We start from the raw sequence: 13,343 nt of genomic DNA, 5'->3' as shown, positions 1-13,343 counted from the left end.
TGCAGCTGGAGTTGCGCTCCTGAGCCCCGCCGCCCTCCAGCAGCCACGTCGCGTGGTGACCACAAGGCGCGGGTGAGTCTGAGCTACTGACTACGGCAGCTGCCCTGCTTCTCCCCGCCCCTCCCCGCCATTGTTAGTGTTTAACTGCAGTGGTGCTTCGCAAGACGACAAAACTCGCTCAACGAAAGAACTCGCGGAACGAATTAATTTCGTCTTGCGAGGCACCACTGTATATGGAAACATCACCGCTGCAGACACCCAGATTGTTGACATCACATGATGCGCCTATCGGTGGGAAAGAAGAATTTCCCAGGACGTTCACAGGCTGGATAAGTCTTTGTGAAGAGTGTAATTTGAAACCTTCTGTTTGCACATGTTCAGGAAGTTTGCCTGACTTGATGGAAGAACTGAACTGAAAGGACGTGTTTTTCTCTAGCGCTGTAATGTCAGAAATAAGCATCATGTAAATAGATTTCTGACTTACTTTCTTTCCCCTGCGGAAGCAGGAGGGAGGGGTTGTGCATTTTACCCACTCTTGGGAAAATGTCGCCTATCAAAGTCTCCCTGGTCTGTCTGGATGTCAGCCAGAGGAGGTTACTGGTATGCAAGCTCCGAGGACAGTGAGAGGGGCCAGCCTTTGTGGAGGGGGCTTGCAAACCAACAGTCCCTCCCCTACCTGGCCTGGTCTCGTTGGCAACGCTTCCCCGGGCGGGATTGGACAACTGAGGTAGGCGGAGACCTCCAGGTATCCCACCTGGGGGAAGGCAAAGCCAAGCCTATGCTAATGAAGCCGCACAGGGTCCAGGGGCTGCGCGCGTCCAAGCAAAGGGCGCCCCCCCATTTAATGTGGTGAGCGATCATTCTCTAAGTCTCCTCCTTCCCTGGGTCCTTCTCAAGCAATCTGAGACTTTGTAGTCTTGTCTGTTTCTGCTCCTTGCTCTTCAGACCGCTACTGGTCCTGGGAGACCAGCAGGGAGGGGAACTGGTTGCAGGATGGGAAGACCCCCTGGCTTCTGCAGCAGCCTGTCTTATCTCTGCCTCTTGACACCCCCTCCTCTCCAGCCTGCTTCTGATTTCTCTCTGCCACATACACCCCCAGCTCACTAACCCCTGTTCATCGCCCCGCCACCAATCCCCAAATACAGTAGTACCGTAGATTTGTGTAACGGCATCACTATATTGGCAGTTTTCTTTTCAGTTCCTTTCCTGACAACCCACAGCACGGAATCTGATTCTTCACAGCTGCCACACACTCAACGAACAATTTAACCAATTAACTGACCGAAAGCTCCTGCGGTCAGCAAGCACAATTTATTTAATCAGACGCCGAATCTAATAAAGAGGCCTTCGAGAGGGATGGGTGATTACAATACAAAAATTTATTTGAAGTCATTTGCATCGTATTGAAAATGTCAACAATAAATAAGATGTCGCCAAATAAAACAAAGTGATCCTTCATTTGGAGAGAGAAAAAGTGATCGTATAAAGAGTAGTATAAGAAATAAAGATAGATAGATAGAAAGAAGACTTTGACGACAACCCTAGTGTCAAAGAAATTTGGCTTTGCTCAAAACACCCACACCTACAAATAAATACTTTAAAAAGATAATTTAGCAGGGACACTTCAGCGCTATTGGGCAGCACCAGTAATTGAACCAGGTATTTCTGTATGCAAAGCTCTACTTTTGAGCTACAGTTCTTTCCTCAAAAGGGGAGCTTGCTTGCAGGGGCTGGCACTTGACCCTTGCCCCCACCGACATTTCTGTGATTAAGGTCGCCAACTGATCAGGAAACCTATCTAGGCCTGCTCCTCCGCCTTTAACACCCGATCCACCTTCAAAATAATTGGTGAGTAAAAGCTTCTGCGCAGAATGGAAAGTTGCAGCCAACAACTTAGGCAGACCCTGTTGAAATGGATTTAAATTAGGCAATTGAGTTCAGCGCATCTGCTCATTGCCTCCAGTTCAAGTTGTTGTTAAAGGCACAAGAGCACAAGTAGGTGTATATATATATAAAGTTGGTAACCCTCGCTGCGATCATAGCAGGAAGACAGCTATAATGTGTTACTGGTTACTAGAGTTTTGCTGGAAAGTGAGAAAACCCTTGTCATTTTGACTGTCATATTAGCGTCCATTTTTAATCAATAAATCACTGATCACCTGGTATCAGAAAAGTGAGAAATGCTGGCTTTGCCGCCTAGAGGTAAACAGAGACACAGTCTCCTTCTTCTCAGCCAAGGGGAGAACATGCACTTTCTGAATGCTTGCGAAAGCTACTGGACATAGAATCTCATCCATTAAAGCAGGGCTGGTCTGTGACCAATGGACCTGCTGGCTGGGAGCCCATCTCCAAATCAGACGCCAGAAGTATAAGCAGAATGCAGAAGAGAATTCTGCAAAAAGCAGCAACACGACCCAATAGGGAAGGGAGAAGGGGGAGAAATTACACCCACCCAACAAACACACCTTGATTTAAAAACGATAAGCCGACAAGTTTCTTAAGAGTGATTTCTTTCCTTTAAAAAATAATACCACAGGTTCCGGAAGAAGAAGAAAACATTATGGAGGATAGCCAAATAAGCAGCTGTTGGAGAACGTTTTCTTTATGTTCTTACGCTCCAAGCTCTGCTGAGGTGGGCTGGTGAATAGTTTGATTGGGCTAAGGGTGCCAGTTTGTCTCCGCCTTCCGGCAGGGATTCGTGTGCCAGGACAGGCAGAAATCCAACCGGGGAAGCTGCTTCTCATCACAACATTTGGGAGCTTAGGGAAAGCTTTCCCTGTTGGACGTCTCCCTGGCTTGTGGGAAACAAAGGCATCAATCTGACCTCTCACTGAGACTGAGTGAGGACAGTGCAGTCTCTGCCCCTGACTAGAGAGCAGGGGTTGCTAACACACACAAACACACAACCTGCAGCCCTCATGGCGAAGTGAGAAAACCCATAAGCATTTCTGCCTACTCAGACATTTACAGGGAAATTCTGTGGTTGGGACACCTGTGCGCTCAAAGCAGATCTTCTCCTTTCTACGAACTTCCACTTTCTATCCTTCCTTCATTACCGCCTTCCATCGCTACTCCATATGTTTTCATTCTCCCTACCAACCTAGAACTTTTTATCTTTCTTTTTTAAAGAAACGCAATACATATATTCACATACTTGATTAAAAAAACCCCCCTCAAAATACTGGAACAAGGAATAAGGTAAAGGTAAAGGACCCCTGACCATTAGGTCTAGTCGTGACCGCCTCTGGGGTTGTGGCATTCATCTCGCTTTATTGGCCGAGGGAGCTGGCGTACAGCTTCCGGGTCATGTGGCCAGCATGACTAAGCCGCTTCTGGTGAATCAGAACAGCACACGGAAACGCCGTTTACCTTCCTGCCAGAGTGGTACCTATTTATCTACTTGCACTTTGACGTGCTTTTGAACTGCTAGATTGCCAGGAGCAGGGACCGAGCAACGGGAGCTCACTCTGTCACGGGGATTCGAACCGCCGACCTTCTGATCGGCAAGTCCTAGGCTCTGTGGTTTAACCCACAGCACCACCCGGAATAAATTAAGCCAATTTCACAATTCTGACCCAGTCCCAGATTGTGCTCAGGGTAAGTGCACCACCCAAAGCCAAGCCATGTGTCTCAGTTCTTTCTGTCCTCGCAGGGAAGGAGGTTTTTCCAGATCTCATGCAATGATGAACCAGAGTTCCTTTTAAAGGAGGGGTGGGGGACAGGACATCAGGGACTGAAACGAGAATCTTTCACATGCATATCAAGTGCCTCTGTGCTCAGTCCTCCTTGGGTGCTAACTACAAATTGATTTATTCAGATGTTGTTCCGACCCTATAAGCTCAGAGTACGATGTTGAAAAAACAACATTATTTCCGGTCTGTGGGTTGCCAATTAATTGGGGCAGTCTGGCCTGCTCTTGTGCATTTTGAGCAGCGACCCTGATCGGCAGGCGATGATTCCCACAATGTGGAGATAACCGATTGCGGATCATGTTGCTGTGAAAGGCACAGGCGCAGAGGTGGGCAAAAGGAACTGGCAACCCTACCAGGGAATCGAAACGATTCTGGGGCAGACAATAATATCCTCGTTTTGCGGCACTCGTTTTGAACAGGTTTCGAACTACACCTGCGCCGAGAAATTAACGACGGCAACCCACTGGGGCTAAGGGTCAAATGGCAAGTTTTCAAAAGGTGTCCTTAAATCTGGCCGCTCTTGTTTTGAAGAAAAAGCAACCATCCTGATCCCCACGTCGTCCCCTTCCTGCTGAAATACAGCTGGTTTATGCATTCTTATTTATTTAAAAATAATAATTGTGTTTATCCTCAGATGTCGGTTGCCCGTGAGAACTAAAAAGCCTCGCACGAGATCTTTCGGAGAGGTTTTCAGAAAGGGTTTCTCTCTCCTTTTTATAGCGACAATTAAAATAGATACGCACTATTTTTATTTTTTAAAAAAAGGAAATAAGAAGGTAGCATAACCGCCTGGATTTTCAGGACAAATGGAGGTGAAGAATCACTGTGCCTTCCCCGCCAACGTCCCCTCAAGAGGTCCCACGACCAGCGCCACGAGGCGATTTTAACGTGGATCTGCTCATCGCCATTTTCTTGAAACCGCCACACGGCCGTTTTCCTAACAATCTCACAAATAGTTCCTGTGGCAAATGCTTTGTTAAGCATGGCTTCCGCTCTCTTCATTCTCCGGAAGAGGATGCTTTCTACAACGCTCCAGCCCAATCTCTTCCCGTCACCTTCGCTTAAGGGCCTTGTCAACTGTGGAGATCATCCCTTTCTCTTTTCATTGTTTATAAGGTCCCTGACGGTGCGATCCTAGGCTTGCCTGCGCAGAAGTAAGCTGTATGGAGTTCGCTGGGGACTTACTCCCAAGTAATCCCATTCCCCGGCCATGGATCTCACATCTTGATTCTGCTCACTCCTCCGATGTAGCCCTTGAACAATAAGGAGACAATTTCCTTCCACTTCAGGACAATTTCACACAGGAGCCACCTACCACAGCAGTAAAAAATAGAAGCCAAAAAAAAAAAAAAAAACACTTCTTTTTTAAATAAAAAAACCCACATTCTTTTAAAATAAGGCAAAAACGTTTCTCTCTCTCTCAAAAACAAAACTGAAACCTGACTGTTGCTCGCGAACCTTTCAAGTAGACTGAAGAAAGCTGTCGATAAAAAAACCCGATGACGGTAAGTAGCCTTGAACTTTGGTCAGTTATTTCCCTATATATATATGTAAAAAAGGTTTAATCGAGGGATTTCAGTCTCGGTGAGAGCCAAACAAGACAAAACGACTCTCCCTTTTATATTCTTGATATTTCAGAAAGGCACATGTCAATGACAAAAATTTATAGAGATATAAAAATAACTTCATTTCTCTGATTGGTAGCAGAGTCGAAAGCTCAGAAGCGGCGAGAAAGACATTTTTAAAAGGTAAACAATAGTGACTAGTTTACTCCAGCTTCTTATATCTTCATTTTCAACCCCCCCCCCCAAATCTTTTCCCTCCTTAATTATGGCTATGAAGAAGAGCAAATACATTTCACACAGGGGGGAAAAAATCCACAGTAATAACTGGAAAGTGTTTCATTCAAAATTCCCAGCTCTTGGCAAATGGAATAATGGAATCATAATATTTTAGAGTTGAAAGGGACACACAAGGGCCATCTAGTCCAACCCCCTGCAATGCAGGAATCTCAGCTAAAGCTGGTGCCAATTTTTGCCGGCTGGTGTCAAATGCACACTTGATCATAATGCAGTATGGGAGCTCGGAGGTCTTGCAAGAATGCTGCTCTTGGGAGAAGATAAAAAACAGAATTAGCTCCTTTTTGAGGTAATTTGTGAACAGAGAGGTTGTTTCACATCCACTGTTGTCAGGAATGAAATCCAGCATCTCTTTCGCTGTGTTTTCGGTCCCAGAGAAAATGAAAGCTCAAGGTATGCGTTCTCAGAAAGACGAAAGGGGGTCAGGGGTCGGGATCTAACCTTTGCTTCCTTTAACTTGCACAAGGCAAGATTTACAGAGCGTAAATGTCTCACGAAAGGGAGATTGACGAAGCAGGAAGAGGAATCCTCCCACATCCTTCAAACGTTGGTAAAGAAAATTCGGGAACCCAGTAATGCCACTTGCAAACTGCAACCCGGCAGTCGTTCCTGGCCTTTTCGGCTAAGGCGTGAGATACAGTCAACCCCGAGACCCCTTTCGTTTCGGCAAAAGTCTCTGTATTCCCCGTAAGTCAGAAATCACAGCGCTCCCCGTGACCGGGGTCATCTGCCCTTGAAAAAGCGTACTTTGTCGACCGAGGCAAGAGTCAACGTTACGTTGGATTCAAAATCCCCGTCGTGGACGCCCGTCTGGCGGAAAGCCCCGGCTGATGGGTTGTTTTCCCAGTAGTGGTGCCAATTCCCTTTGCTGTCGGCTCCGAAGCCGTAAAGGTCCACCTGCGGGGGAAAAGAGAAAAGAACTCTGAAGAATTCTCGGCCTTCAATGTAGCAAGTGCTCTGCTTTAAAGCTCTAAATGGCCTCGGCCCAGTATACCTGAAGGAACGTCTCCACCCCAATCGTTGTGCCCGGACGCTGAGGTCCAGTGCCAAAGGCCTTCTGGAGGCTCCCTCACTGCGAGAAGCAAAGCTACAGGGAACCAAGCAGAGGGCCTTCTTGGTGGTGGCGCCTGCCCTGTCGAACGCCCTCCCATCAGATGTCAAAGAGATAAACAACTACCTGACATTTAGAAGACTTCAGGGAAGTTTTTAATGTGTGACATTTTAATGTTCAGTGGTAACTTGGGTTAAGTACTTAATTCGTTCCGGAGGTTAATTCTTAACCTGAAACTGTTCTTAACCTGAAGCACCACTTTAGCTAATGGGGGCCTCCCACTGCTGCTGTGCCGCCGGAGCACGATTTCTGTTCTCATCCTGAAGCAAAGTTCTTAACTTGAGGTACTATTTCTGGGTTAGCGGAGTCTGTAACCTGAAGCGTATGTAACCCGAGGTACCACTGTACTTTTAATTTTTGTTGGAAGCCGCCCAGAGTGGCTGGGGAAACCCAGCCGAATGGACGGGGCACAAATAAATTATTATTATTATTATTATTATTATTATTATTATTATTATGCCAGAGGCCCATCTAAGTCCAGCATCCTTTTCTCAAAGTGGTCAACCAGATGATTCTAAGGGAAGCTCGCAAGCTGAACTGAGCAAAGGAGCCCCTCCCCTCTTCCCAGAAACTAGTTTTCAGAGGTATTGGTAGCTCTGTCCTCCACAAATTTGTCCTCCTTTAAAGCCATCCAAGTTGGTGACCACCTGTATCTCATATAGTATTCAATCTCTTTCCCCATTTCCATGAACGGAAGCCCTCTGCAAGCTCGTGTGATGAGGGGAGAGCGGGAACGAGATTCCTGACCCTTCTACCTCCATCCCATCCCCAGTTTCATCACCTTCCCCAAGCAGAGAAGGAGCCCATCTGCAGAGGTCACCTTCCCAACATATCTCCCATCTCCCCGCCACACGATAGTAATTGTGCGTGTGGGAGAAGAATGAATGAATCGGGTTTAAGTCATGTACAGTGGTACCTCAGGTCACAGGCACTTCAGGTTACAGACTCCGCTAACCTAGAAATAGTACCTCAGGTTAAGAACTTTGCTTCGGGATGAGAACAGATATCGCGTGGCTGCAGCAGGAGACCCCATGAGCTAAAGTGGTGCCTCAGGTTAAGAACAGTTTCAGGTTAAGAACGGACCCAGAACAAATTAAGTTCTTAACCCGAGGTAGCACTGTGCCTGAACAAGTTAAAGGACCCCTGCACGGTTAAGTCCAGTCAAAGGCAATTAAGTGGTTGCGGCACTCATCTCGCTTTCAGGCCGAGAGAGCCGGCGTTTGTCCACAGACAGCTTTCCGGGTCATGTGGCCAGCATGACTAAACCGCTTCTGGTGCAACGGGACACCGTGATGGAAACCAGAGCACATGGAAATCCATTTACCTTCCTGCCACAGCAGTACCTATTTATCTACTTGCACTGGCGTGCTTTCAAACTGATGGGTTGGCAGGAGCTGCGAAGGAGCAATGGGAGCTCACCCCGAAGGGATTCGAACTGCCAACCTTCTGATCGGCAAGCCCAAGAGGCTCAGTGGTTTACACCACAGCGCCACCTGCATCCCCGTGTACCTGAATAACCCAGAACTGACATTCAGCATCTATTTTTCCCCTCACCGCAGGGGTTGTGAGGAACAGGTCTGCTCTGGTAGTTTACTATTTGGTCCCTCTTCTCTCTCATTTTCTTTTCCATGCCAAAGGAGGAGTTTGAAAGCCTCTGCTTTTGATTTAAAACTAACCACAGTTTCTTGTGACCTCTGGATCCAGCAACTGTGGTTTGTTTAAATGAACTGCGTGAGCCTTGTTCACTCCCATCTGTTCTGTGAGGCGGTGGCTAGAAGCTTTCATTTTTGCTCGGTTACCTGAACTTGGTTACATCTGAACTTGGAGAATTTAGCCCATATTCGCACCTCATTCAGAATGTGAATTATGTGCAGAATAAAGTGGCACTATTACTTCTCATGAACTGGAAGCGGTGGGTCTATGATGTCTGTAATGCTCACAAGCTCTCCAGGGATCTGTGCTTGGTTTAGAAAGTGGAAGCTTTCGTTCTCCCTCTTGAGCGGGCATAGTGGCAAACCACAGTTTCCCATGATGTCTACACCGAGCCCTAGCATTGCACATACCTCATCGCAGATGTGAAGAGCAAATATAACTGACAGGAAGCCTGTTGAGGGGTATCTCCCATGATGATGCAGCCAGTTATCATAAACGTATTTTATGAAGAAGGGGTGATAAATCAGGATCTGCACAGAATGAATCAACAGGCCTTGTTAGTTTGGTTGCAGATACAACACGGACGCAAAAAAGGTCGCTAAGATGAGTTACGAAATTGGACAAGGTTAGAAGTCGCTGAATTCAAGTGCAAAATTGCAGTAAAAGGTGGGGTTTCGAAATCAGAATTTATGTATTTATTTACCTGCCTTATCATGTAAAAACCAGAATCGGTCAGAACATTTAGAACACGAGTGGCCCTTGTGGTCCTCCAAATGCTATTGGACTCAGCCTCCAACTCCTATCAGCCCCAGGCAATACAGTGGTACCTCGGGTTACAGACGCTTCAGGTTACAGACTCCGCTAACCCAGAAATAGTACCCCGGGATAAGAACTTTGCTTCAGGATGAGAACAGAAATCGTGTTCCGGCAGTGCGGTGGCAGCAGGAGGCCCCATTAGCTAAAGTGGTGCTTCAGGTTAAGAACAGTTTCAGGTTAAGAACGGACCTCCGGAACGAATTAAGTACTTAACCCGAGGTACCACTGTAAACCAGAGCTTTCCAAACTTTTCATGTTGGGGGACACACTTTTTAGACATGCATCATTTCGCAACACAGTAATTCAGTTTTACTAGCAAACCGGAGGTTCAACTGACCCCATTCCAGGAGCGTTCGTGCGACACACCTACACACTAACGTGTCGCGACACACAATTTGGAAAGCTCCGCAATAAACGAACAGTTCAAGGAAATGCTAGATGCGCAGTTCCCATCACCACCAGTAAGCGGAGGTGCAGCCACGCCACTGAACTGCTAGCTTGGCTCCTGCTTCTTCTTACGGTTACAGGGTGGAAATTTTGAACAGCTTCACTTTGCAAGCCGCTTTTGAAACTCTGGCTCATCCCCCCCCCCCCCCATGATATGGGGTTTGTAGTAAGGGTGGAGGGATCTGTAAATTTTTGTTCCATTCCCCCCCCCCCTTTTACATGTGTTCATTCATAAATCAATTTCACCACATTTCTACAGTCACCTGAGAGATTTAAAAAAAAATAATCCTGTACAAAAATCCTCCTTTAAAATGCATTTTGTTAAATGTTTCATTGCAAAGTAGGTACTGGGGCTGTGGCTCAGTGGTACAGCATCTGCTTTTTTCGAAGAATGCCCCGAGTTCAATTCTAAGCATCCCTACGTAGAGCTGGGAATGTCCCTTTTAAGAAAAGAAAAAACAAAAACACAGAGAGCAGCTGCCAGTCAGTGTAGACAATACTGAGCTATATGGGCCAATAGTCTCGACTCAGTATAAGGCAACTAAACATGCTACAGTGGTACTTCAGGTTACATATGCTTCAGGTTACAAACGCTTCAGGTTACAGACGCTTCAGGTTACAGACTCCGCTAACCCGGAAATAGTACCTTGGGTTAAGAACTCTGCTTCAGGATGAGAACAGAAATCTCGCGGTGGCGGCACGGCAGCAGTGGGAGGCCCCATTAGCTGAAGTGGTGCTTCAGGTTAAGAACAGTTTCAGGTTAAGCACGGACCTCCAGAACGAATTAAGTACTTAACCCGGGGTACCACTGTATTGCAAAATATGTATTTTATCTCAATGTACAGACCCTTGGTAATGGACTTGACTGGCCGGCTAAACCAGGCAAGTGTACCTGATGGGTCTCAAACCCTCGGTGAGTTAGGGACTTCCCCTGCATGTGAAGATAGGCTTCAGTGGATACAGAGGACGGGACCAATAGTGTGCTAACGCAGCAGTGTGAACCTCACCCCTTCCATTGCCTCTCAAGACAGATGCCAGTGACACACTTCCAGATCAACTTTATCCTATAACACACATTTTCTGTGTGCTTTTGGGTACAAGGTACCTAAAAGATAGTCTGACCCCTTGTACACCCTACTGATCACTGCAGATACCATCTGTTCCCTTCTTCCTTCTGTTGTTGAAATCGGACCTTTGGTGGGATGGCATCTGTCCTGTGGAATTTCTTCCCGCTGCATATCAGATAAGCACCACTGCTGTTGAAAAGCTTCCTTTTTTAACAAGCCTTTAAACCGGGGCTTTTAATCCCACTTTGTATCCATATTGGATTTGAAATCGTTTTGATATAAGAAATTATTCTATGTAAGTTTCCTACTGCTGATACTTTTATTGCTCAGTTGCTTCAAGGTGTTTCCCTGGAAGTGATGCATAAATGGAACTAACTTTGTGTGTTGTGTTGTGTTGTTACAATTTAGAATATTCATTTAAACATCCTTGAAATATCAATGACTTCCCTTCCTCTCCTTCCATGGTTCATTCTGCATAACATAAATCCCTCCATTTTTTATATAAACCAAACCCTTCAGCATTCCGCTTTTGGATCCATCAAAACTTATTTATACTGCTGGATTTATCTTAATGCTGCCAGCGTTTTCAAGTGTACACAAAATGGAACTAACTTTGTAAGCGAGCACTGAAAATCTTAGAGAAGTTCCATCTATGGTTAGCCAGCTGGACAGCTCAGTTGGTAGAGAACAAGAGTCTTATCTCAGGGTCGTGGGTTTGAGTCCTACGCTGGGCAAAAATTCCTGCATTGAAGGCCCGGTCTTTTCTGATTCTACAATTCTACGGTTTGAAGGATCATCTGAATGTAGCCCATGCTTACGTACGGAAGAACTTTGTGGCCAGATCAGAGCAATAACTCACCTTGCCTTTGTTGACTTTGATTTTGCGTGGCACTGGAATATATGTGCTGTCAAAGAAAAGATATATGTGAGTCAGTGAAAGCAAGGTAACCCTGTGCAGCATGCAGTAAAAAATAATAATAATAAAAAGTAAAACATCCACCCTTACTTCTAAATCCAAAGTCTTGGCATATATGTCATTTATGAAAGAGACACTAAATTAAAATGTAGGTTTGCAAAATATAGGTTGTAGGTTTGCAAAATATAGGGAGGAATTCAGATCGCTATTTTGTCACAGTGCATTTCTGCTTGGAAGATGGAGCAAACTCCCATTAGGGCGTGTTGAATTTGTCAACTTTCAAATTCCAAAAAATGAGGGGATGCTAAAAAGTGTGACTTGGGAATTCGAAAGATATTTTGGTTCAATTAATGTGATTTAGTTTGGCCTGGTAAGTAAGATGGCACAGAAATCATTAAAAATGCTTGCCAAGTACCTGTAGTTACATTATATATCAATATTATATTTATTTATTATTATTATTTAGCATTACCTGACATTTTCAGAAGGTAAAATAAAAATTCTTTGGTTTTCCTAAAGCAGTGCTTCTTCATCAAACGTAGACTTACCAAGCTATACGTTGTCCAATCACAAAAATAATAGCAGATTTGATTTCCTCGCACCAAAAAACACACATATTTTTAAGACTCCTCACTGAATAAATTTGCAAAAGTTAAGTTTAATTCCCTAAAATGGCACACCCTACTCCCCCATGTGCTGTCCTGGGGTCCTCTTGACCCCTCGCCCCACCAGAGCTGATCTGGGGCACATGGGTGCAGGACATACGAAAAAGCCCCACTTGTGCTAGCAGGACTTCTGCTAGCTCAACTGTTTTATTTCCCTCTAGCCCATAGTCAATTTGCCAAAAGTTAAACACAGAAAGGGCATTCAACCTTAGGCGAGCAAAGACTGGCAGCTCCATGTCTCTCCACAAGCCCTGTTCCTGAATGGCTAAGCTACTGTGATGTCATGGAATGTTCACTCCCTCCCTCTACTCCTCACAGCTGTCAGTCAACAGAATGCCCTCCCTTTCCCCAACCAATGTTCTGTCTGTCCTGTCTCCACAGCAGAAGACTCAGGTTTGCCGTGGATCAAGGAAGAAGTTCTTTCATCCCCAGAAAAAGTCAACAGCTGCTGTGAAACCTCCTCTCCTTTTTTAAAGACACATACATTTATTTTTATTTTTTTTACAGAAAAGAATTCCCTGCCATATATGTGGCATTCTGGTTTGGATGAAGCCGTTGCTAAAATCCATTTCTTTACCAAAGGGAGACTAATCCACTCCCTTAAACTCGGCTAATAAGAACAGAGGCTTTTGTCAATTCCCAAATAAAACCCTGGAACGTGAAACCTTTGATGAACGCTTCGGTTTGTGCTTATCCTGTCCAGGAAGTTTGCTTTGATTCTGTTACACTGTAAGCTGCCTAAATTTCTTTAGCCTTTGCTCCATCGCATTACATGCAGACATTCACGTTGCCTTGCTTCCTGCTGCTTGCTTTTCATGGACAGCGAGATCAAAGGAAGGAACCCTGACCCCTTCTCCTCCACCCCCCCCCCCAAAAGGTACAATAGAGGGGGGGGGATAGAGGAAGTGCCACGCAGCACATTGTATCTCAGTATGCAAAACCACAACTTTGCATATCCGTTTCTATTTAACGATTTTCCTCTCTCATTTCCTAGTTCTGTTTAGCAAAAGGAGGCACCGTTACTATGATGAAATCTGTGTGTATTGAGAGAGAACGTCTACATTGCAAGGGGGATCTGGTGCGTTATTCTTATCCTGGCTAGTACGCTGTGGACGGC

General features: G+C 45.6%; 1 protein-coding gene across 1 annotated transcript; it reads right to left on the bottom strand.

The window, feature by feature from the left end:
- Positions 1-1,359: 1,359 nt before the first annotated feature.
- On the bottom strand, positions 1,360-11,629 carry LOC310669968 (CMP-N-acetylneuraminate-beta-galactosamide-alpha-2,3-sialyltransferase 1-like). Its single transcript, XM_083458543.1, has 3 exons — positions 11,505-11,629; positions 8,726-8,845; positions 1,360-6,448 (listed from the first exon to the last, which is right to left on the bottom strand). Exons 1-3 carry the CDS (start codon positions 11,604-11,606, stop codon positions 6,275-6,277), a joined length of 396 nt encoding a protein of 131 aa, XP_083314669.1. The 5' UTR covers positions 11,607-11,629; the 3' UTR covers positions 1,360-6,274.
- Positions 11,630-13,343: the final 1,714 nt, after the last annotated feature.

Source organism: Podarcis tiliguerta, assembly GCF_965153285.1.
Source record: "Podarcis tiliguerta genome assembly, contig: HAP1_SCAFFOLD_113, whole genome shotgun sequence".
NCBI lineage: Eukaryota > Metazoa > Chordata > Lepidosauria > Squamata > Lacertidae > Podarcis > Podarcis tiliguerta.
Note: the sequence above shows the minus strand (reverse complement) of the source record. Positions and strands in the feature narration are given on the sequence as shown.

What these genes read in the sequence shown, in the direction of transcription:
- LOC310669968 (XM_083458543.1), bottom strand. Translation starts at nt 11,606, where the DNA reads ATGCTGCACAGGGTTACCTTGCTTTCACTGACTCACATATATCTTTTC. An exon ending in TCAAAGTCAACAAAGGCAAG is followed by an intron (nt 8,846 to 11,504) that starts GTGAGTTATTGC and finishes CATTCTGTGCAG; the next exon opens with ATCCTGATTTATCACCCCTT. An exon ending in CTCTTCACATCTGCGATGAG is followed by an intron (nt 6,449 to 8,725) that starts GTATGTGCAATG and finishes TTTCCCCCGCAG; the next exon opens with GTGGACCTTTACGGCTTCGG.